Here is a 26,635-nt window from a genome sequence, read left to right on the forward strand (position 1 = left end):
CCTGTGGTATTTTGGACTGAGGCCAGGAGAGGCCTTTGGAAATAATGTGAAGTAGGCAAAGCTTGCCCTGCATGGCTCTCTCCTTTTCCCCTACCATTAGCTTCCATTTCCTTACATGTGTAGATTACTTTCTGCTTCTCAAAGTATGGTGCACACCTATCTCAAGGGATTTGTCTGATTTAATCCTCACAATGACTCTGTGAGGATAATTTGTCAGATATGATCATCTCTATTTTATAGGTGAGGAAATTGAAACCCAGAGAATCTGGCAAGGTGGCAAGGCCTATTTAATGTCAGAGACAGGTACTAAGAGCCAAGAGGCAGCCGGGTGAGACAGTGGATACAGTGCTGGATCTGGAGTCAGGAGAACCGGAGTCTTACTAGCTGTGTGACACTGGGCAAGTCATTTAACCTCTGTGCCTCAATTTCTTCATCTGTCAAATGGGAATAATAATAATAACACCTACCTCCCAGGGTTGTTGTGAGGATAAAATAAGATATATTGGTAAAGTGCTTCATAAACCTTAAAGTGCTATATAAATGTTAAAAAAAAATCCTGATTTCCACTACTGTACTTTAGTGACTCATTCACTCAATAAACATTGACCGAGCACCTCATAGGTCTATGATAATGCAGGCACTTTGCTTTACCTCATTAGCCCCCCATAACCATCCTTTGAAATAGGCAGGGCAGGTAGCTGTCATCATTTTGACTATGCAGAAGGGTACACCCAGGAACATTAAGTGACCATACTCAAAGCCTAACTTGTGTTGGAATGTAGAATATAACCTAGAATTCAGATCTCCCGGCTGCTAGTAGGGAGAAGGGGAAGAGAATAAGCATCTCTATAGCACCTGCAATGCTCCTGGCACTGAGCTAAGTGGCTTTACAAATATTATAGTATTAATACAATAGACTTTCTTTCCAATAGACTACACTGCCTTCCCAATTAGTATTGTATTCCTTCTTGCAAACTCTTTAGTTTCCACAGTTCTCAAAGGAAATGAACTCAGCTCTGCCTAGATTATAAAGAGTTGGTCTTGGAAATGCAAAGATCTGAGTTTGGGTACCACTTCTGACTCCTGCTGGCTCTGTGACCCTGGGAAGTTCACTTATCTTCTCTGTGTTCTAGGCAGTTCCCTAAGGCTAAAAGTTGCTAAGGCGCCCACCTACCTTGGTAAAGGTAGTTTCCTTACCTGGGAGTGCCCCATGCCAATTGAATCTCAGGTCTAGTCCCTACTTTATGTACTCCTCTGGCTGATTTTAACCAAATAGAGGCAGGAAACAAGGAAAAAGCCCTGGCTCTGGAGTCAGAGGATCTGGGTTCCAATTCTCTACAAAACTTGTGATTTGGGGCATATTACCCCCTTGGGCCTCAGTTTACTCATTTGTAAGATGAAGGGGTTACACTCAGTGGTCTCTGAAGTGCTTTCCAGCTCTAAAACGATGATCTTATGACCTAAATTTTTCATGTGATCATGGAGGCAAGGAAAATGGGGTCTTTCTGATTTTGAGATTTTCACCAAATTGCTTCAAAGTCGAAAGGACCTAGGAGGTCACTTAGTCCAGCCAGGCCTCTCTGACCTTCCTCACAAGCACTCATCCAAGCTGGGCTTGAAGCCCTCTAAGTCATTTCTACCTCATTTAAGAGTTAAATGTCACCCTCCAAGTGGTGAAATTGAGATGTTGAAAGGGGTTTTCATTGGCCTCCAAATGGGTCAGATTTCTGAATGGGTGTTGGGAGTGGGAAGGGATGAGCAGAATAGCAAGTGCATTCTATAAATTGCTAAAGAGATGTGACTTGTGTAAAGGTAAGGGAATACATGGAACCAAATCCCCTTACCACCAGACACTGGCTGAAGTTGACATGGCCATTAGTTAAAACCTGCTTGTTTGGTAAAGAGATGTTTGCCTTCTCCTCTCTTTCTGAACAGGTTTAATTCAATCCTTAGCTTATCATCTATGTGGGTCATCTTCTGTAATTGATATAGGGAAAAGAATTGTCTTTATAATTATAACCACTCATGGCATGAAACCAAAGTCTGGTGTCTAACTTTGGTTTCCTGCCTCAGGCTTTAACACTGTAGGTATGGAGTTCTGAAGGCATTCTGAACCTTTCTACATAGAAATTATGTTCCCAATGTGTCACCTTCATTTTTTTCCCTTATCAGGATGTTTAGTGTATGCAGTTTATTTCATTTCAGTATATTTGCAAACTGTTTCAAATGAATCACATGAAATATATTCTCATAAAAATGAGCTAAAGAAAATTAAGTACATTCAGAAATTCAGATATTTCTCAGAGTGAGTTATTGATCTTATTGCCACAAATGCTGATTTAATTATGTAAATAATTCTTTTGAATCATTTCATGCATGTTTTGGGCATTACCACAGGCTTCACACCATTTCATCCAGAGATGAAATTTTATAAAGAAATTAAAGGGATGAAATCATGTGTTATGGAACTGGCTAACCAGCTACTTCTGTGCCAATTTTTTACTTGCTATGACAAGCTTGTTGGATTGAGGGGGAAAAGCTGGTTGTAATCTGCCTGAAATTTAGTATAATATTCAAGAGCAAAATAAGGAAATATGGTCTAGCTCTCCCTGCTATTAGGTAACTACATAAAAATTAGATGATCACATTCAGAAATTAATTATCAATTGACTGATGTCTATTTAGTAGTATGTAAATAGTTTTATGGTCAATTTTGGGCTCATTGTTTGATATTTTCATGAGTCATCTATCTGACTCACAAGACACAGAATCTTACTAATCTGGGTAACAGTAGGCAGTTTTTAAACAATAACAGCAGAATTCAAAACGACCTTGGTAAGTTATAAAAGTAGTCAAATATAAAGAGCATTGCCTAGTAAGGCAATGGAGGAGTGAAAAATAGCATAGATTCTTCCTCTCTGTGGTACTTGGGAGCTTTAATGCACATATGGATATCCCTTCACTATGTATCCTGACCTCCCAGTTCATTAACTTCCTTAATTCCCGTGACCCGCACCTTCACTGCACCTCAACAGGGCCCTCACTGCCGCATGGCAAATCTTTTATTCTTCCCTGGTTAACTCTCCACCACATTTCTCAAAAAGGCTGTTGTAGGTCCTCTCTTCTCTCCTCAAGTCCCCAATGCCACTCTCTCCTCTCTCTCTTTGCTAAGGACCTCATCTTACTACTTACTACTCACTAAAAAAAAAATGAAGGCTCTACACGTACTCCCTGATTTCACCCAGCTGAACTTTACATCCTCCTCCTTTTTGAAGTCTCTGACAGAAGACAAGAAGTAACTATTCTCTTCGCAATCACTCTATTTGTGTCTTTGATCAAATATCCTCTTACTGCTCTCATGCCTCTCCTCCACCCTCCCCCAATCTTTAATCTCTATTTATCTCCTGGCTCCTTCTCTGCTACCTACAAATATGTCCAAGGTATCACCATCTTTAAAAGTACATCACTTGTCCTTAGGATTTCTCCAAGTTATCTTGCTTCCTTTCCTGCCTTTCATAGTCACATTTTAGAAAAAGCTGTTTTAAATGGGGCCTCATCTATTACTCACTTCTCAATCTCTTGAAATTTAGCTTCCAACCCCACCACTGTACTGAAACTGCTCTCTCCACTGCCTTTTTTTATTCATCATCCTTGATTTCTTAGCTTTTAACACTGTTGACCATTCACTCTAGTTAGTCTATTTTCAGCTTCCATGACACTGTTCTTTCCTGGTTTTCCTCCTCTCTGTCTGATTATGCCTTCTTAATTTCCTTTGCTGGACCATCATTTATGTCAACTCCTTAATTATTTCCCTAAAGCCTTGGTGCTCTCTTTTTCTCTCTCTTTCTCTGTCTCTCTCTCTCCCTCTATCTCTTTCCCTCCCTGTCTTCTTCTCTCCTTTCTCTCCCTATCTCTGTCTCTCTCTCCTTTGCTTTCTCCCTCCCTCTCTTTCTGTGTCTATCTTTGCATCTGTCTCTCTTTCCTTCTCTCTTTCCTTCTCTCTTTCTGTCTCTCTGTCTCCATCTGACTCTATGTCTCTATGTCTGTGTCTCTTTCTCTCTGTCTCTGTCTGCCTCAGTTTCTCTCTGTCTGTCTCTGTCTCTCTGTCTCTGTCTCTGTCTCTCTCCCTCATACACACTTTCATCTCACCAGCTCCATTGAGTTCAATTATCTCTATACAGATTACTTCTAAATCTATAATCCAGCCCTCAATCCTATCCTGTACTCCAAACCTACAACATCATTTGACCATTAGCTATCCCATGGATATTCTGTCCACATCTCAACCTGGCATATCTGAAATGGGACCCTTTAAAACTTCTCCCCCCAGAAACCCCTCTGTCCCTCCTCCAGACTGTTGAAGGCACCCCCACCCTTCCACTCTCTAAGGTTCACAGGCTTGCAATCATCTTCAGTTGTTCACTTTCCCTCCTGTGTTAATCAGGCCTTTGCCGAGTCTACCTCTCCTACATTCCTCCCATCAGCTCCCTGATCTCCATTTACCAGCCAGTACCCAAGTCCAAGCCCACATCATCTCTCTTTTACAGGAGGCTTTTGTAATAGGCTCCCGGTTGGTCTCCCTGCCCAAAGTCTCTCTTCTCTGCCATCCACCTGCCACACAGCAACCAAAATGATTTTTCTAAAACATGAGTCTGACTCCTTTGCCCACTAAGCTTCAGTGGGCACTAAATGCCTCTAGGATACAACACCAAGCTTAGCATTCTTTTAAAGCTCTGCACAGGCAGGTCCAACCTACCTTTCCAGACTCATTCCCTTTCCCCTTATTCCCTACTTGTCCTCACACACTCTATATTCCTGCCAAGCTTGTCTTACTGTTACCAGACCTTGGCATTCTATGACCCATACCTATATCTTTGCAAAGTCTGTGTCTAAAATATTCCATTCCCCTCTTTCAGAAAGCTTAGCTTTTTTTGACATGCAACTCAGACACCATCTCCCATGGAGAACTTTCCTGATTTCCCTGGGTGTCGGTGCCTTCTCCCTCCTCAGTTTAAACTTACTGCTCTGTAAGGAGCATAAACTTCTTAGCAGAAGGGATTATTTGTTATTTTTGTCTTCATGTGACCAGTGTCTGGCAACATATGTTACCTGTAGTAGATCCTTAATAAATGCTTATTGAACTGAACTGAATTGAATTGAAATAAAGAGGAGAAAGACAAATCATGTATCAGTCTAAAAGAAAAAGATCTAAAGGTCTTAGTGGTTAACAAGATGTATCTAGTTCAGCAGTACAAAGCCATAGCATAAAAGGCAAGCACAATTTTGGGATTCATAAGTATGCAATACAATTATTTTATTGTTCACAGCCCCGAGTATGCATTTGCTAGAGTTGTGTGTCCAGTCCTGGACCAATCAACTAAAGAGGCAGAAAGTGATTCAGAAGAGAGCCATATGAAGATGATCAAAGACCTCAAAAAAGGTCTAATAGTAAAGGTTAAAGGAAGTGAGAGGATTAAGCCTAGGGAAGAAGAGTGGAAAGGTGATGGGTATTAACTTTCCCACTACATAAAAGTCTCTTTCATGGTAGATGGTAACCAACTGTTTTTATTCTTTACTGAGGACAGAATAAGATTGGATCGACCAGCGCGAGACATTTAAGTTCAGCAAAGGGAAGAATTAACTGTCATTGATGACGGTAAAATCCTGGGGTGAGTTATTGAAGGAGGCTAGAAAATCTCTTGCTCTGGAAGTCTTTAAAATTCGAAATGTTTTTGTCCATGTCAAGGGTCACGGTTTTTAAAGAAGAGCAATAATTTTTCCCACCCTAATGCTCTGAGTGTCTTGCACTCTCTTATTGAAGTTTTTGCCACTGAGGCCAAAGGGTCCTGTCCCACATATAGTCACAGATCCTGAGCCCTGTCCTTGACTACTAAAGAGTGACCTTAGTATCCTTGACTCTCCTGGGATTTTCCTATGACCCAAAAGCCATGAATTCCGTAATGGAACTTAGTTTCTTGAGGGGAATTTTATAAGTGTCAATCAGATTTAACAATAAAGCTCTGAATTGCAGAATTTGAGCTGCTGGGGACTTTAGGAGTCATCTTTTCAAATCTTCCCTGAAGAGGAATCTTCTCTATAATGTCTCATACCATAAGGTTATCCAGGCTCCAGGGAAGGGGAGCACTCTCTCTGCCTTCCAGGGGGTACACTCCCTCTTTGGGACAGCTCCAGTCAGAGCTACAACTAGGGAGGAGGCAACTTCAGTTAAGGGTGGCTATGTGCAAAGGGCAGGCCTCCCCTTCCCCAGACTGAATATAGTCACCTTGGGAGATAAGAAATGGGGCAGAGGTAGGCAGGGGAGTGTGGTAGTTTGGGAAGACAGACTGTGGAGAGAAGGCAGTATCATAATAAGACCCAAGGGGAGGCAGTCTGGGGTTAGGTGAGGAACCCAGGGGTCATAGGACAATCTGTGGAGGAGGCATTCCCTTCCAAACATCAGCACCATGGGGCAAAAGCCTTGGTAACCCCATGCTAGTTATGGTTCTAGCTCTAACTCTAAGGGAACTTTTCCTTGTATGAAGCTGGAATTTGCCTCTCTGAAGCTTTCACTGATTGTTCCTGGTTCTGCCTTTTGGAGCCAAGCAAAACAAATAGAATCCCTCTTCCACATGAGAGAACTCTAAATACTTCAGTACTGTGGTCATGTCTCCCTTTCTTTCTCCAAGCTAAATATACCCAATTCCTCCAATCTATCCTCCTATGACATGGTCTCTAACCTCTTTGTCACTCTGCATTAACTTCCCGAATTTATCAGTATCCTTCCTAAGTTGTGGCATCTAGAACTACAGCATCTACCCAAAACAGAGTATGGAAAGACCATTACCTCCCTTATTTCGGGCACTATGCAACATTATTTGCAGTCTAAGATTATGGTAAATGTTTTTTTTTGGCCGTAACATCACATGGTTGACCCATTTGGGATAGATAGTTCCCTAAGACTTCTAAGTCTTTTTTTGGGGGGGGGGGGTGGAGAACTGTTATCTAGCCTTTGCTCCTCTGTACAGTATATTTACAGTATATTCTTCTTTAATAAAAATGAAAGACTTTCCATTTATCACAGTGCCAGGCACAGCATAAGCTTTTAATAAATTCTTGTTGACTGTTGACTATAAAATTTCATCTTATAGATTCAACCGAATGATCTAGAATATGAATTTTTTTATCTTGGCTCTGTCACACAATACCTTCATTATCTCTCTCCCAGCTTGATTTCAAGCATGATAGCTATGCCTTTATCCAAGACATTGATAAAATGTTAATCTGTACAGGATCAATGATGGATTCCTGCGGCACTAGTGACCTTCCACGTTGACATTAACTAATTAAATACTGTCCTTTGAATCAATCAGTTCACTAATTACAAATCTACCAAATCATATTATTATCTATCTCATATCTTGTCCATGGGGATAGCAGAATAGACTGAGATACTTTGCTTAGATTTAGATACACTATGTGTGGTATTCCTCTGATTTATTGGGTTATTTACCCTGTCAAAAAAAAAAAAAAAGGAAATGCGGCAAGTTTGGCATAACCTACGCTTGATGGAGCCATGATGACTCATAGTGATCATAGCTTTTCTTTCTAAATTCTCGTGTGCCATCCCTTTAATAATATGATCTAGAACTGTGCCAAGAATTGTAGTCAAATTCATAGGCCATAGTTTAAGACTATTACTCTCTTGTTTTGAAAACTGGGGAAATATTTGCTTATTTCCAGTTGTGTAATACCTTTCTCATTCTCCACAATTTTTCAAACCTCACCTAACAGCCTCTCATCATTTTTTTCCTTCTCTGGCATATAGTTTGTCCATATCTGATGACTTGAACTCATTAAGGGGTGTTTATCTCTTCCCTTATCATACATATATTCCAATATGTATGAATGTGAGTGCTCAGAAATGCAAATAAAACAACAACTTAGTTTAATATTTCAAAGAAACTGTGCTCCAGTTGGGTTGATATTCCCTTAGCCTACAGAGAATGCTTTATTACACACATTTCCTTGTTTACTCTTTTTATGCTATTCTTTCCTAGTCCAAATCATTATTCTTAGTAGAAAAATTCTTCAATGGACTCTGGACCTGACAGATGTTAAATATTCTTTCTTTCCCTTCACTGCCCCCCACACAGTGAAGATGATGACCCATCTATACCTTATTACTCTATACCACTCTTGTCAATATCTGTTCCCTAAGTCATCCACAGAGGTGTTTCTGTCATCTGAGGGGACTTTTTCTAAATCTATTAATATCATGTGACTCTCATGGCTACACAAAGGCTGCTGTCCATGTGTCATGACTTGCTCTTGCTCCATAACTGGACCACCTCCCTTCTCAATTACAAATCTCTTGGACAATCTATTTTATGTCATTTCTGCTGCTAATTCTTCACTGGTAACAGGTATACCCTACTTACACCCACCTCTAGTCATTCTTTTGCCCTTGCATCACAAGAAAATTTATGTTAAGAACATGGGATTTGTATCCAAGAGAAACTTGGAGTTAATGAAGGCAATTTCCCAAATGCAATTCAGCCTAAACTCTTCCTTCTATGCAATTTATTGTCCAGACTCTGAGATCCAGTTAGATGAACAGGCCATAAGCTATGAGATCCTACATCTGTCCTTTTTCTGACCTTTTTGAAATCTGCCCTTCTAGAATTTGTCACAAGGGGCTCCTGAGGCAGTTTCCTTTTCCCTAACATATGATTCCCTAGCTGACCAAGTTGTCTTTAATCTGGCATTAGTGTATCTCCATCAATACCCTCATGCAAACAGAATTAGAAGCTTAATTGCTATCTGTGAGAAGTCTCAAGTATACATCTCATCTTCCACTCTTATCTTACTCCTTTACATCTAAGCATCTTCTCAGGCATTTATAGCAATAAGGAGTAAAGTCAAGCTGCTGTGTATGATATGAGCTGAAGATCAGCCACAAACAATTACCTACATGAGTTAATTATAGCTATGTCTTTTCCTAGAATATACTAGGGAGGTTCCCACCTCTCTGAGTCATTTCCCTGTGTAAGTGTAAATTCAGCCCAAGTGGTATTTGCAAGTTGTAGCTGTCATTCTAAATGACTGATAAGGGCAACTCAGGTGATCAGTACCATGCCTTAGATCTCCATATTCCAATATGTATGAATGTGAGTGCTCAGAAATGCAAATAAAGCAACAACTTAGTTTAATATTTCAAAGAAACTGTGCTCCAGTTGGGTTGATATTCCCTTAGCCTACAGAGAGTGCTTTATTACACACATTTGTATATGACTTTATGAGTTGTTTTGGCCCCCAAATCTTTTTTTTCCCTGGGGACCAACTTTTTCATAATGATCTCTCTGAACTTTGCTAGGCCTTAGAGAGTTTGCACAACCTTTGAGAACTAGGGGATCACTTTCGCATCTGAGTGAGGTAAGGAAGGTGCTCTAGTGATAAAAAATGAAGTCTGTTGTTAGTATTAATTATTAGGATAATTATTAATAATATTTCACTCTTATATAGTGCTTTAAAATTTTGCAAATAACTCTCCATAAATTATCTCATTTGATCCTACTCTCAATCATAACACTATAAAATTGTGACTTATTTTGGCACAGTTTTTAAATGAGAAAGGATTTTTTCATATTGTATTTTAATTAAAAGTAATAAATGATGTGAGTAGTTTTCCAAAAAGATATTTAGCCTGTATAGTTTATTGATGATGCCTTAAGGTGCTACCTCGCTAAGTGTATTTTCAGAGAAATTTTAGCCCAAAGAAGAAAGAGCAAATTTTCAAAGTCTAAATAAACCAAACAGTATTTATTAATCCCTACACAGTACAAGTAATAAATAAATATTTAGTGTCAAGGAAGCACTCTACTTACAAGTGTATGAATTGTTTTAAATCCTGAAATTTTTCCTCTCAGCACTTTGCAGCAGGGAAAATTTCCACTGCTGGTAAAATTTTAACAGTGGTTGAGAGTTGACATGATCTCAGTTGCCAGGTGCTTCAGAATCAAGACAGTTTTTTTTTTAAAGTAAAATCCAAGAAACCAAAATAATATGAAATAACAAAACATATCCGTCATACCCTAGACTCACATTTTGCTTTTTTGGCTTGTCCTCCAAATCAGTGGTACTGGATCAGTTAAAGACTGATGGGAAAGCAGGGGAGAATGGAAGCAGTGGGTTCTTAGTCAGGTGAGGTGAATTTCAGTGGTCTGTGAAATCCCTGGTGTGGGGGTATGCGTTTAAGAGAAACAAATAGTCCATTCGAAAATCTGTGAATTGCCTGCTCAGTTCAGAGATGAGCTCAAGACAATACCTCCATCCTAATCTGTCAGTGTCTTTCTAACTATTTATGAATTAAAAACAAGATAAAGGAAGCAAAATGTTCTGAATGAAAGTGGGACTGTTAAGCATCATGGCTGTGTATATTTCTTCCATTCTTCTACTCTAAGAGGACTCAAAAATGAGAAGAGGGCCCAATTATATGGAGCCTACTTGCCTAGTGATACCAATCAGAAAATTGATGGACTGGGTCTCGATGAAGTCTGGCTTTCCTTTCTTTGATATTTTCAGACACTATATAGTATTGTATTATTAACTAAAGTACTGAATGGAACCTTTTAATTACTATCACTAACCATTAACCCAAAAGCTGGTAAATAAATTTCAAATGCCTTGAGATTTCACAAACACTCTTTTAGTAAGGTGGCTTTATGGTCAGCAATACAACATAGAGAGGTACATTTTAGTCTTAATGTCCTCCTGCAATTACTAAAGATTATTCAATTTGGTTGTAATTTAGAAATGTTATATAAATATTATATAAGTGAAGATGAGGTAGACAAATTCAGACTCCAAGGTATGAGATTGCCAAAAGTACACTTCTTTCGGCTTATAGAGTTTGCATTTGCTGATATTTTCTCGGTAGGCACTCAGGCTACTCAGAGATGACCCAAAAAGCCACAGAGAATCACACAGGGGTGAAAGTGTAAGCAGGTTGCAATATATTGCAAATAAGGAATAGTAGAGGGAAGCTGGTATATAGTTGTTGTTCTTGAACAACATATATGGTGCATATGTATATCATGTCGTATATGGTCTTTGTTCCAAAAAAGAACCAAAATGCTATCACTATGTTGGGGTCCCCCACTTTCCTTCAGAGCCTCCTAAACATTAAGCTAGCTTTGGCAATGTATGCATCAACCTCATCATCTACATGCACATCCCTGGAAAGCACACTGCCAATGCAAACAAATTTATCCCCAGCATTCAAAATTTCTCCATTTATTATAAGCAATGGATCCATGTATGGATGGTGCAGTACTGGCTAATGGAGAACCTCTTTTCTTGGTGTTGACTGTTAGGCCAAAATTAGCACAAATGGCAAAGATTCAACCCATACTCTGTTGTATCTCAGCCTCAGAAGCTGCCTTGAATGCATAATAAGCCACACACCAACTGTCCCTCCACTTTAGTCTTGGCTTATAGCCTTTTCAAATTAAATAATTTATCATCAGTGCAGTAGCTAACCTTGATGCCTTTTTTGTCCTCATCTGGGACACCCAACAACATCATTGAAAACACCATGCTAAAAAGTGTGGTAGCAAGCACAAAACCCTGCTTCACTCCATTGGTAACTTGGAAAGCACAAGAGCATCATTTATTATCCAGAACCCATGCAAGCATGCTATCATGAAACTAGTATACAATACTGATGAACTTCTCTGGGCAACCAAATTTGATTCTCACAACAGTCTTGGGAGATAGGTGTTGTTATTATTATCCCCATTTTACAGATGATGAAACTGAGGCAAATGTAGATTAAGTGACTTTCCAGTGCAACATAGCTCATTATTGTCTGAAGTTAGATTTTTAACTCACAATGGGTAGAAGTTGCAAGGAGATAAACCTAGTCTTGAAGCAAGGCAAGCCCTAATAATTAGAACTCTCTGAAAGTAGAATTATCTTCCTTAGTATGGTGTGGTGGAAAAAGCACTTCTTGGTTCCTAGGTTCAGATTCTATATCTGATACTACCCATATGACCTGGCGCAAGGAGGGGTGGTCCCTGAGGGTCCCTGAGACCCTCCAGTTGTAGATCTGTGATCCTATGAATGTGTTTCCCCCTCACTGAAGGAAGCAATAATGAACAGAAGCAGTGTGTACCTTAGCCAGGTGAGGTGACTTTCAGTAGTCGATGAAATCCCAGAGACAGGGATATATGTTTAACTGCATTCTAAAAATCTGTGAAAAATCGGCTCAGTTTAGGGATCAGCTCAAGACAATACCTCTATCTTAACCTGGCAGTGTCTTTTCAACTATTTTAAAATTTAAGACAAGATAAAAGAAACAAAATGTTCTGAATGAAAGTGGGATTGTTAGGCATTTACATTTAAGTATTTTTTCTATTACTTTGAAAGAGGATTCAAAATTGAAAAGAGGGCCCAATTATTTGAAGCCTACTTACCTGGATAATATACCACCTCCACAATTCAATAATTCCAATATCCTCTTACCCTACCACAACCTATTGGCTTTTTACTTTTCCCTCTATCTCCCCTTATATAATCCTACTCTTTTTTTTTAAGGCAGTGACTTGCCCAGGGTCACACAGCTAGTAAGTGTCAAGTGTTTGGTCTGAGGCCACATTTGAACTCAGGTCCTCCTGACTTCAGGGCCACTGCACCACCTAGCTGCCCCTATAATCCTACTCTTCATGCACACTATAACCTCCAATTCCTTGACCCCTCAATTCTCACCTAGGCCACCTGTCCTGTACTAACTGTTCTCTCCTCTTTTCCCCATCTTGAGACCTGTCGGTTACCCTCAACCTGGTTTAGCCCATCTGCCAAGATGGTTTACCAGGGTGTGTCCACTGCACATGCCATATCTTTTTGGAGTCACAGGTGAGAGTTGGGTGAATCAGGTGGACACCAAAGGTAGAAGAGCAGGCCCGAAAAAGGCTAGGGTACAACTTGGATGGAGCACAACTAAACTGAGTGAACAGTAGGTCCTGCGACTCCACGTCCCATCTCTGCCACTCATTAGCTTTGTGATTTTGGGCAAGTCACTTAATCCTTCTGACGTTCAATTTCCTCATTTGGAAAATGAAGGTAATAAAGGTTCCAAGGCCTGTGTTCAAGTTCTCATTCTGACACATCCTGGCTGTATGGCCCTGGGCAAGTCACTTAGCCCTCGGTGCCCAAGGAAACTCTCTAAGACTGGAAGGTGAAGAGCAGGTGCTGATCTACATTGGCAGAGTGAATTCCTAACCAATAAAATTACAGGTTTAGTCCAAAAAAAAGAATTCAGTGTACTTACCTCAGAGGGTTGTAAGGTTCAAATGAAATAACACATATGGAAATGCTACATAACCACAAAATACTATGTAACTGTGAGTTATTACAGTTATGTCCAACATCATCACTACCATACTTGAATCTCTGTTTCTAGCAGAGTACCCAGTTTCCCAAATATGCCTAGTACATTCCTACCTCCACATTTTTTTAGACTAGCCTCATCCCCTATCCTCCAACTTGGACTGCCTTATACACTCTACCCATCTGAATTCTACTCTTTCAAGGTTCAACTCAAAATGCTACCTTCTTTTTGAAGCCTTCCATGATCTCATCAGCTCTCTCTCTCTCTCTCTCTCTCTCACACACACACACACACACACACATACACACACCCTAGAACACTTTTAGTACTTATCATGCCCTGCTTTGTATTGTTAATTGTCTTTTTATATTAATACATCTGGTCTCTAACTAGACTGTGTGTTCCTTGAGAACCAGGGCCTCTTTGGATTCACATAGCATAATGACTTGTACATAGTAGATGCCCAATACATATTAGTTGATTAAAAAATAAATGGGCTGATTTAGGTCAAAACAGGATCATACCAACCTCTTTCCTTCACCTCCACCCCAATATAAGACTAAATTCTATAGGGAGTGGCCTCAAAACAGCTTGAAGCTTATTGCGGAATTGTGACAGAGGTATAGAGCCTCAAACAGCTGTAGGGTAGATTCACCTTGAATAAAAGCCCTGTACCTTTTTTGAGACATAATCATAAGGTATGCATAAAATAAAATACATAGGATTACAAAGGAAATTAATTATGTCAAAATAAAGATGTAATTTTTCTTTCTTCATCTAAGTTCACAGTCTTGCTGAAATTTATCTAGGAGTGTATAGGCCTCAGGTTAAGAACCTTGGGCCCTGAAAACATTCATCAGAGGAGGGACTGTATAGGTGTGTTACTGGGGGCTGCTAAGAGATGCACTGGATAGAGCACCAGTCCTGAAGTCAGGAGGACCTGAGTTCAAATCTGGCCTCAGACCAAACACTTGACACTTACTAGCTGTGTGACCCTGGGCAAGTCACTTAACCCCAGTTGCCTAAAAATTTAAAAAAAAAAAAAGAAAGGATATAGGTTGTCTCCCCAGCACATCGTACGGTATGTAGTAGGTGCTTACTGAATGCTCATTGAAGTGAACATAGTCTTCCTTCGGTAAGCCCCTAGTGCACCAGTTCTTAGTGATCAGAATCTTTAATAGATGGACCTACCCCAGTGCTTACTCAGCCTCTGCTGTAAGCTCTTAGATTGTCCACCTGCTAGCCTGCCCTAAATGAAGTTGTTCAGTTGTCACGCTTTAGCACAGTGCCTGGCACATAATAGGTCCTTAATAAATGTTTATTGATCAATTGCTTGGCAGTCTTAGTCAAGGGCATTTGATGGGTACCCACAGGGTGGGGAGGTCTGCACTGCGTCCATTTTGTGCAGTCTCTGAGGGCAGCAAGACGTAAAGACAAGACACAGACAGCACTGCCCTTGTTGACTGATTAGAGTCTGGAGATCTGGGAAAAATACCCTTCAAGGCCTTTGATTCAGACAGAACACTCCATTCAGAGTAACCTTGGTCACTTATAAATAATCCCATTTAGGCTAAAGCTTCAGAGTTCCCTACAGAGTGCAGAAATGTACAAACACCCTGATTATCTCCCTTCATCCCGGCTAATCTCTTGTGATATCTCAGCTTCCCTCGGAGGAAAATCAGGGTTAGCATTCTCCCTCAGTGTGTGTGGTATTTGTTGTTTCTCAGCAATGGTCCCATAGCTACACAGTAGGGTCTGAAAGACAAAGCACTTGTAGAAGAATCAATAGACTGCCCTCAATTTTCTGCCAGAAACTTGTTGGTGAGGAGAGGCAAGGGATTTAATACTTCGTTAGGAAAATCGAGTAAAACCCCTAGCTATGTAACTGGGGGCCAATCAGTTAATCTTTCTGAACCTTGGGGAAAAAGAAAGATAATATTCCCTATAGATACCTCCTAGGGTTATTCTGGGGCTCAGATGAGATAGTGTGTGTATGAATGGGACAACGTGTGTGAATGGGGCAATGAGTTTGAATGGGGTAGTGTGTGTGAATGGAGCAGTGTGTATGAATGGGATAGTGCTTGTTAGGACAGATTCAGATCATGCCACCTGAAATACAACAACTTCAGACAGAAAAAGCCTGAGTTTTCATGGTCAGTCCATGATAGAGGTATTCATCCTTGGGCCTGGCAAGGCCCAGCAACATGGAGGGGTATGTCATACTATATTTGTTGTATACTTTTCAGAGTCATAAAAGATCATGTGGAAAGCTTTCAAAAAGATCTTCAGTTCCTTGGGAAAAAAAGATTTATAATAAACTCAGAAGGCCTTGTGCTGTACAAACAGCCTATGACTTGGGGACAAATAACCCACAGGCTCCTAAGTATCTTCCTGAAGAGACAATCCCATATGAAGCATGCTCCTTGTTTTGTACCAACTCATCCAAGATGAATAATGTCATATCTGAATTCCCTTTCACGTATCAAGGAAAAGTAAGTATGCTGTGGTCAACTCATTCACCTTTCTGAAAGACAAACAACCCTTTCCCCAAAGGATAAGAAACAACCACTGAACATTAACAATAAAAAATGAACTAATAATTTTGGGGGGAGGAAGGCATGAGCTTCAGAGCTTAGCATGGAGCTATACTTAGCAGGCTTTGAATAAACCCTTATCAATTGAATTGAATTAAATTGGAATCATCAAAATTTCATACATCTATACTTTTACCTGCAATAATATGTGTTCTTAGTTATTTGGTATAAAATAAGCTGTTGGACAAGCCATTTGACCACTGTGGAACTCATCTATAAAATGAAGGGTTTGGGGAGGGGTTCTTGAAACCTGTAAACTTGCTTTTTAAAATGTTCATTGTATTTCAATATAATTGATTTCCTTGGTAATCCCATTTGTCTTATTTTATGCATTTACAAACATTCTTCTGAGAAGGGTTCTTGTCCATAGTTTTCACCAGACTGGTGCCCATGGGGACCACGGCACAATAAAAGTTAACACATCTTAAACTAAATGGTCTCTAGGGTCCTTTCCAGCTCAAACTCTATGATGCTAAGTGTATAAAGGCTGTATAAAGTCATCAGGGTTAACCCAGTGTGAAATAGCAAACATCTGATCATATTTGATATCTACTTTAACATTATTATTCTAAATATTTCTATCTATAATGTAAATATTGGCTAATGAAGGCAATAATAAAATGTGTCAACCTCTGAGTGCTTTGAACCCACTGATTAGGTTTGAAACATACCTTGCATTTCATGAAATAATTAAATATTAATAACAAAGAAGTGTACTTGACAAAAGAATTAAACTTGGTCCCTATGGAAAGATTTCATAATCTCACCCCGACAGATATGAACAGAGTGTAGTGTGACATTTTGTTTGGGCAAGTAAGTGTGACAAGTTTAGAGAATTTAACACATTCAGAAATTCTATAGGATTTCAGGCTAGAAGAGACCTTAGAGATGATCTAATCCAACCTTTTCATTTTACAGAAAAGGAAACTGAGGCATATGAAAGGAAAGTGAATTTACCAGGGCAACACAAGTAATAAGGAGCAGAGCTGGAAGCTGAACTCATATCCTCTGACTTCACATCTAGTGTGCTTTCCATCGAAAGTTAAGTCAGTGTGCCTACCGTGGGTCAGATACTGTGCTAAATCCTGAAAATATAAAGAAACGTAGAAACAGTCCCTGACCTCAAGGAGCTCACAGTCTAATGGGGGAAGCAACAGGCAAACAATATAGGATAAATAGACATTAAACTCAGAGGGAAGGCCCTGACATTAAGGGGGACCAGGAAAGGGAGAAGATAGGATTTTAGCTAACTTGAAGGAGTCTGAGGAAACCAAGAGGCAGACAAAGAGAGAGAGAATTCTAAGCATGGGGGACAACCAGTGAAAATGCACTGAGTCTGCAGTCCTGAATATCTTACGTGAGAAACAGCAAATAGGCCGGTGCATGCAGACTATGCAGAGGGGATCAAGGTGTAGGAAGACTAGAAAGACACAAAGGGCCAGTTATGAAGGGGCAGCTAGGTGGTGCCATAGTGCACAGAGCACGGGGCCTGGAGTCAGGAAGACTTATCTAGAATTGTTCATGTAGTCTACTTTTCGTAGATTTTCTTAGTGTGGTATCTACTTATCAATTTATTCTTAGGGTTACTTCGCCCATAGACTGTGCCTCTACCTTTTAAGTATTCGGTTCAATTAAAAAAAAATTACCAAGTACCTCCTATGTCCCTGGTATTAAGCTAAGTGCAGGGGTCAAAGACAAAAAACAATCCCTGTCTTCTGGGAATTTACCTTCTACTTGGGGGAGAAACAGTGTATACAGATATAAATCAAATAATGTCAGTAACTGGAGGGAAACACAAAATTGTGGGGAAGAGGTTTGAGGGCAGGAAAGGTAGATGATAGAATGTGGTTCTTGAGCTGAGCCCTATAGGGAGCAAAGGGTTTGAAGAGATGGAGGGGAGGAGGAGAGAGCATTCCCAATTTGGAGGAGTAATCTGAAGTAAAGAGCAACTTCAAGAGTCAAATGTCATGCCCAAGGGAGACCAGTTGGGTTGGAGCATAGAGAACATGAGAGGCAGTAACAGAAATTTCTAGTTTGTCATAAGAGTGGCTTTCTTGGACTCTAGTATCTGAGTAGAATTGTGGTTTGGTATGTTTTGGTTTTGCCTGTTAGACATTAATAGGGAGATTTCACTTAGGACCATAAACTTTGAGCTGGAAGAATTCCCAGGAGCCGTTTAATTCAACTTCCTCATTTTGCAAATGAAGAAACCAAGGCCCTGTGACTACACAGGTAATCAACAGAGCAGAAGGCATTTATGTCCGCGTATGCCTGTGCCAGCACTCTCTCCCCTGTCCCGTGACTTACATGCCAGCTTATCACAAGTACCCTTTCTTAGTGAAGATTTCTTTTGTGTGTTCCCAAGTCTCTTTTGATTTTGCTACATATCTTCCTCTAAAGGCCTTCAAATTAAGCAATATGCGTCATTGCCTTCCCTGGGTTAGGTATACCATGGGCTTTTCAGGCTCCAAATACTAATTTAATTACGAATTATAGATACTACTTATAAAAAGTTTTGTTTTAATGTTTCAGGTATTTGTGCCTTGAATACTTTAGAGCAGCAGCTGATTCCTTTGAAATAGAGTCAGCGGGACACTAACTATTTATGTCTTTTTCCACTATTGTGACCTGCTTTCTGGAGAGGTATATTTATAACCCACAGACACACGAGAGTCGAGCTGTCTGGTTTAAGAGCTTTCTTATCACCTTCACCTGAGTGCTCCAGACAGTCTGATTTACCAGCTCCACCAAAAAATGAAAAGTAGGCCTGGAACTATTTGTTTTCCTACCAATTCATTCCTGAAACCCACATCAGTGTTTTACTTTTGCTTAAGTGCTTTGGAACAGAGAGCTAAAGTGAAAAAGAAAGATAAACATGACCCTAATCTAAGTTCACATAGTAACACATTTTTATCTTTTATTTTTATTGAATTGGCCTAGCAACCTACTCATTCCTCTTGTTTCAGTTATTAGATGGTACTGGCAATTTCCTTCTTCATAGCACCACCTATATGGACAGACAGACAGACCGACAGACTTATAACCACCTCCAGCCCCAGTGACAGATGCTATTTTTATCATTTTTATTGTCCATACACAGTCACATTCCCTATATTCCCCTTACATCCTGAGAGAGCATCATCGTATTACAATAGGGCCAAATTCTTTTTGTTCATAAAAATGACCTTAGGTCATCAAGAAAATCTTCAATTAAGTTTAGTACACACATCCCTGATTTTGTTTAAGGGGGGAGGGGAAGCATACTATACTTTAGAAAGATTTCTATTTGATACATATAGAAATGAAGGTGATAACAAAAACACAGTATAGCAATAAAATTTTTTTAAACAGAAAAAAAGAGATTAAAACATTTGGCACAGTGCCTGATACATAATAGGCACCAAATAAATGCTTATTCCCTCCCCTTTCCCCATCCAAAATGGTAACAATGGAAAGTTTGGGGAGCTAAAAGCTAAATTTCAGTTATCTAGAAAACTAATCCATGATTTGGAATCTCTGACTCCCATCAAGGCTCACCTCTTACATGAGATCTCTCCTAATCCCTGGGTGTAGTATTCTCTCCCTTTATCTGAGAAATAACTTTATATTTACTTAGTATCTGGTTTCTATTTATGTGTGTGTGTACATGTTGTCCATTTCCCCACCATGTAAACCCCTTAAATTAGGCCAGGATTCTTTTGTTTTTCTCTTGTGTCAGAGGCAGGACTGGATGGAACCCAGCTACCTTGGCCCCAAGACAGCTCCCTATTTGCTAGCCCTCCTCTAGAATATTGCTTTTCTTTGTGATAACTTCTCTTTGTGATATCTTTCTTCATCTTAAAATTAATGAAAGCAAATAAACTATTCTGATTTAATAAATCTAGCCTTTCTTTAGTAGAAACACAGGACACAATCCCATCAGGAAAAGATATGCATTTTAAGTGACTATATATTTTATTCTCTGATGTCATTGAGACACTCTCAAATTTACACATAAGCCAACTAACCTCTTCCTCTACCTCCATCCCATGGGTAATAAGATAATTTCTTCATCTTAAATAATGCTTTTTTCAATAAAGACATTCCTTTTTAATCATCCCAATTTACTGAACTGGTATTTAAGACCCTTCACAGTCTGGTACCTCTCTACATATTGTACTTAAATTCTAGCCAAATGGCCATTTGTAGACACCCAACACTTTCCTGTCTCTGTGCCATAATCTATACTCTTTCCTACACATGGAATGTACCTTCCTTCTCTCTGTCTTTTGGAAATCTTACTTGTTTTTCAAGGAACTGCTCAAATACTTCACCCCCTCCAGAAATTCTTCACTGATTCTCCTCTTCCATCCATTAGGAAATTATTTTTACTTCCTTGGCCTTGAATATCACTTTGTGCCTGTCTTTTGAACTTACTCTATTGTACTCTGTACTCAAGTTCTTATATTATTTTGGCATAGTATTGCATGTTTGTTCATGTATTCTATCTCCCCTGCTAGGTTAGAAGCTGGATTTAGAACTTACATGACATAATATGTTTATACCTAGATTAGATCCTTACCTGTCTTTGTATTGTAGCTATTTGTATGAGCGTCACATTCTGCAGTAGACTATAAGCTTTATGAGGGAAGGGACTTTGTGTTATCTAAATTTTGTATGTCTCTTAGCATCAGGCTCAGTGTTTCACATATGAATGATGTTTAAAAATGTGCTTATAAATGATTTCAACAGCTAGATCCATGAATCAAGAAGGAAAGAAGCATTATTAAGCACTTACTATGTACCAGGCACCATGCTAAGCACTTTACAAATATTATTTCATGTGATCTTCACAACAACCCTGGCAGGAAGCTACTGTTATTATGCCCATTTTACAACTAGGGAACTAAGGCAAACAGAGGTTAAGTGACTTTCTGAGAGTCACAGAGCTAGTAAGTATCTGAGGCTGGATTTGAACTCAGGTCTTCCTGACCTCAGGCCCAGTGCTCTAAAGTCTAGCTACTCTATCATCTAGTCACCTCTAAATTTAGATGGATTTGACTCAGGAAAAAAGCTGATGTTTGTGAGGAAGAATTGTTTCAATTCTTGAAACATGAGGGTTTGATGTACAATTTCATGATAGTTTATTTTTTATGGGCCCTTATTTTTCATGAAAATTACAAATGATAAAAGTTATCAACACATTGTTCAGCCATTTTTATGTGGAAACTGGTGAATGTGATTTATGGTTTCAACAAAATAGAGCAACTCCTAATTCCATAATGAAGGAAATTAATTCTTTTGAAGCAATTTGTGGTGAGTAACTATGGTTGGCCAACAGTCTCCAGACCTGACATCATCTAATTATTTTCTTTGGGGGTAAGACAAGGATATTTAGAAACATTGAAGCAAAACATTGTTCCTGACAATACTCGCATTACTTGCTTACCCATGCACACATTTCTACAAATGAGCACAATCACAGGATGTACCTGAAATACCCCTTTTCACCTGTGGGCTTCCCAGAAAAGCTACCCAGATTCAAAGTAGCCTGTAGGTCTTCATCCACCTAAACCATAGTTCATGAATCCCCAATAATGTGTTTACTTTTACCACTCAACCAAAGAACACAATTAGTTCAAAGGAAAGGCATTTAATAAAATTTTTTAAAAAGTAAGAAACATGGTAATAGAAATTCCCCTCAAAAAAAAAAAAACCTGAGGCACAGTCTCTCACAAATATGTTTACTTTTACCACTCACCCAGAGAACTCCATTAGTTCAAAATAAAAGCCTTCATGAAATGGAAAAATAAAAAAATATGGCAATATAAACTTCCTCCAAAAGCCTGGGGCACAGTGTCCCACAAATGAGAGACCCTCCATAGGAAGAGTAGGTAAGCATAGAGATCACATATGGAGACACACACATATGGAATACCCTGGTCAGAGCACCTGTGTGGCAACTCGCATATGGATGGGTAACTCATGCCTCCAGCGCTGGAGGGTTGCCAATGTCTAGGTGGTGTCATCATGATGCTTTGCTGGATGGGGATAACTAATCTGTTGATTGTCCCTTCTGGTCTTCATTGGGCTGTTCTCTTTGCTGCCATCTACTGGGTCTCATCTAGAGTCTTCAATGGAGATGCTACCTTCTCCCCATATGAGGAGGAACTTGATCTGCCATTTTCTTTTTCAATTTATAACCTAGAGGCTAAATTTCAACTCTTAGCAAGAAAGCTCTTCACACATGAAAGCCTTAGCAATATGTGGCTTTCCCTCAATAAGAAGGTGTGTTAGTTTCCAGAGTCTTAGGACAGGGTCTAAACTCTTTACCAATGAGCTAGCCTATTAGAGACATCAGACATTGTCTTTTGAACTCTCTTCTTCCTGATAGCAAGATCAAGATGTTTGTCTAAAGCCTCTAATCTGACTTAGGGTAAGAAAGTACCTTTAAAATTCTGATTGTTGACATTTATGCCAACAAACTACAAAAGTCTGGGTGGATTTGAGACACCTTGTATTCCCTCTGCCCTCAAGATTCTCTCTGTCTTATACAAAATGAATGAGTGAGAAATGCCCAAAACAAAAAGGCTAGATGGAGCTGCTATGAGGTTATCTTCTCCCACCTCAAATTCTCCCTTCTAAATTCCTGCCTTTTACATGCCAGTGATATGACCAGTAACAAATCTTACAGGCTTGGAGGTTCCATTCATTACTAAGTAGGGAAGATGCATCAGATCCTAAAAGAGCAAAGAACAAAAAAATCATACCAGCTGATTTCTTGTCCCAACTAGACCACTTGCTAACTGTGTGACTTTGGGCAAGTCCCTTAACTTCTGTGAATCTCAGTTTCCTCATTTGTATTGTGAGGAACTTGGACTAAATATTTATAGTCTTTCCCAGCTCGGAAACTAAAGCAATGCTTTTGCAGAATTGTAATAGATGCAATGAACATCTTCTGATACTCTTAGTTGTAGATGTGATCATTTAAGGGTATAATATTTGAAAGACTCTATATTATGGTAAAAGCAGGAATAGAAATTATCCTCTTATGTATACATGAAATGAATATTTATCCTTACAAATAATTTGGAAAGGGGGATTGGATCTGTGATTTCATTGGTAGAAAGAACTCCCATGGAGTGTTCCATTTGAAATATTGAAAGAATGCAAGCAAAAGTATGGGAAAATAATGAAAATGTATCAGTTTCAAAAAAGGTCTGTAACTTATAGGTTTCTAGAGGTAGGTAGGTGGCATTAGAAGATAGAGTAATGGACTTGGAGTCAGGAAATTGTTGTTTTTCAGTCATTTTTCAGTCATATTGGATTCTTCATGACCCCATTTGGGGTTTTCTTGGCAAAGATACTGGAATGGTTTGCCATTTCTTTCTCCAGCTCACTTAATAGATGAGGAAACTGAGGCAAACAGAGTTAAGTGACTTGCCCAGAGTCATCCAGGTAGTAAGTGTCTGCAGCCAAATTTGAACTCAGTTAGATGAGTCTTCCTGACTCCTGGCCCAGCACTCTATCCACTGTGCCACCTAGCTGCCCAAAGTCAGGAATACTTGAGTTCAAATCCTGACATTAGCTATATAACCCTAGATAAGTAACTAAATTGTGGTTAGCCTCAGTTTCCTCATCTGTAAAAGGTGGACAATAATAGCACCTACCTCAGGGGTTGTTGTGAGGTCAAATGAGATAATATGTAAAGTGCTTTGTAAACCTTAAAGCAATACATAAATGTCAGCTATTATTACCAAGTAGGCTGGCAATAAATATATATTTAGCCCTTATGATGTGCCAGGCGTTGTGTTAAGTATTGGGGGATATAAATACAAGCAGAAAAGAAAGATAGGCTCTGCCCTCAAGGAGCTTATATTCTTTTTTTTTTTTTAGGCAATTGGGGTTAAGTGACCTGCCCAGGGTCACACAGCTAGTAAATGTCGTGTTTGGTCTGAGGCCAGATTTGAACTCAGGTCCTCCTCACTTCAGGGCCAGTGCTCTATCCACTGTGCCACCTAGCTGCCCCATTCTAATGGGGTACTAAGAGTACGTTGGAGCCAACTCTATCAGACTCTATACAGCCAATTATTAAATTTTCAGAGTGAGCTTTTACGCCCTAGCAATCAGCAAACACAACAAAAGAGGGCTTGATTCATTGGATTGTTGATTATCTAGACTTAAGAAAGTGATGAAGAAAAGATTAATAATTTAAATTAAACTTTAAAGTATATAGACCTGGTTGTTAAACATTTTACCAGCACAACAGAAAAATAGCCTTAATACTGCCTAATAAAATGAATAAAAATGAGTTTAGATTTTACATTTTAAATATGTTTCTATTATATTCTGCAGGCTTTCTCATCATTTAGTTTGTATTTCAGAATTATGAGAAACTCCTTTTGTTTTTGCCTTTGTGCTTTTGCAATAAAGAGATTATGCCCCATAGAGTTTCTACATCTTCATATCCATTGATGCTATTCTTTGTTTTTCTACTACTTTTTCCTTCCTTCTTTCCCAATCTTTCTATCCTAACCTGCTACCTGTTTTTGCTCTTAATTTTTCAACTATTTACTCCTTTTCCTCATCATTCTATCCAAATCCTCCCTATTTGTTATCTCCCTTCACTTACCCTAGCTGAGATTTTTCTCCTGCTTAACTTCATCTCTTAGTTTTTTCCTTGATATTCTTATTCTAAGAGCACATTTACATGACACCAACCATCTGGAAGCTAAGAGTTCAGTTAATCATTTGAATGTTTGAAATAACCAGATGCTTCATTTCACATACAGGCCGCTCAAGTTCCCTGGGCTGTTTTCTGAGATCTCTCATTTCCATGGCCACTCTTCTCTTCATGTGCATAAATAGGCCAATTTTCAATTTTGGAAAGTGCATAGGTTTCATTTTTTATTACATTTATACATATAAATTACAGATTTTTTTTGAAACTGATAAATTTTCATTATTTTCCCATGCTTTTGCTTGAATTCCTTCAATATTTCAAATGGAACACTCCATGGGAGTTCTCTATACCAAAGAAATCATAGATCTAATCCCCCTCCCCAAATTATACGTAAGGGTAAATATGTATTTCATGTATAAATAAGGGGATCACTTCTATTCCTTCTTTTACCATAATATATAAAGACTTTCAAATATGATTTCAAATATTATACCCTTAAATGATTTCATAAAGTGTTACTACTGACACATTCCCATTTTTGTCTTCTTACGTGCTTTCATCATTCTATTAATTATTTTAATATTAGTTCTATTAATTCTATTAATATACTGGTTTACTTTCTTGAACTCCTTCTACATAGTTAGTATGCTTTTATCTGTGTTTTTTATCTTAACTAAAGTATGCTTATTTATTAGAGTAGGAAAAACAAAATCCACAAATCGTAATGGTTTCCTCAAGTGTTTAACTGTAATATATATGCTGAGGTATCCATGATCTCATCAATGTGTTCCAAATCACCCATTCTGTACTTCCTGCTCCAGTGCAAGCCTTGCCTGTGTCCTCACATAAGATAATAATCCAAGAAACATGGTGTTTAACAGTTAAATTGAGCTGAATTGTCATTGACTGAGTACCTACCAAGCACAAAGTACTGTGCTAGGCACCAAGGGTTTGAAGATAAAAGACACTTTCTCTGCCCTCAAATAACTTATTTGAGGGGAGGTCCATGTGCATTGGAACTACATGTACTGAGACAAAATCTAATAATTGTAGGGGGGAGGTGCAAAGGAGAGAGAAGAAGACTAGAAGGAGGCCATACTACCTGAACTGACTCTTGAAAGAAAATAAGTGTCTTGAAAGGCAGAGATGAAGAAGGAGTGCATTCTAGGCAAGATACATATATGTGGAGGTGAGAGATGACAAATCTTGTTCGTAGAAAAATTAGCAATCTAATTTGTCTATGACATACACTGCTTAGAGGGGAATCAGAAAAGAAAGTTGAAGAGGTAGCTGGAGCTAGATTGGGGAGGACCTTCAATGCTTCCAGGCTAAAGAGGGAGTGGTTCTACTTAATTTCTCACATTATCAGATTTCACTGAAATCCCATAAAACTAAGGAGACTAGAACAGATAGTCACCACAACTTAATTTGGTAATGCTTAGTGAACACACATTCATCCCTTTGAAACATTCCAAATATTTATATCTTATATTTATGAAAAGTCAACTTAGAAAGTGACTAGAGACAAAAAAAAATGGTCCTCAGACCTTTTATGTGGACTTGATTTTTAATATAAAATATATATTCTGCCTTCATGGTTTACTGGCCTACAAACAATGTTAAATGACTTGCTAATTTGGTAACATTGGCCATCTTCCACTTTTAAGTAGGAGACACTTTGCATCTGGAGAAACCTATGCCAATAATTGAACCTGAGTATGATTTGGCCATAGTGGGCTGTGTTTATCTAAGGCAAGCTACCCTGGTCCAGGGCCCAAAAATTTTCTGCAGCGATTAGGCTAGACAACAACTCAGAAGAAAATGTGGCACATACTATAACACATAGGTCAGCTTTTAAATGCACAAATAGCCCTTTGTTCAGAGAACAGCTAGGTGGCACAGTGGATAGAACGCCAGCCCTGGAATCAAGAGAACCTGAGTTCAAATGTGGCCTCAGACACTGGGCAAAACACTTACCCTGTTTGCCTCAGT

General features: G+C 39.0%; 1 protein-coding gene across 5 annotated transcripts in view; it reads left to right on the top strand.

The window, feature by feature from the left end:
• Window positions 1-26,635, top strand: part of COL4A3 (collagen type IV alpha 3 chain) — a 170,113-nt gene that overhangs the window by 22,130 nt on the left and 121,348 nt on the right. For 4 of the 5 annotated variants that reach the window (XR_003570342.1, XM_027875985.1, XM_027875986.1 and 1 more), the window contains exon 2: window positions 15,634-15,879. The exons of the other annotated variant lie outside the window; for it this stretch is intronic. Coding sequence is in view for 3 of the 4 variants with exons in the window: in XM_027875985.1 (XP_027731786.1) it covers window positions 15,634-15,879 (246 nt within the window). In the remaining variant the exon portion in view is untranslated. The remainder of the gene's footprint in view (window positions 1-15,633; window positions 15,880-26,635) is intronic. 5 annotated transcript variants of the gene reach the window in all.

This window comes from Vombatus ursinus, unplaced genomic scaffold (assembly GCF_900497805.2).
Source record: "Vombatus ursinus unplaced genomic scaffold, bare-nosed wombat genome assembly UNPS02014810.1, whole genome shotgun sequence".
In the NCBI taxonomy this organism is placed as follows: Eukaryota; Metazoa; Chordata; class Mammalia; order Diprotodontia; family Vombatidae; genus Vombatus; species Vombatus ursinus.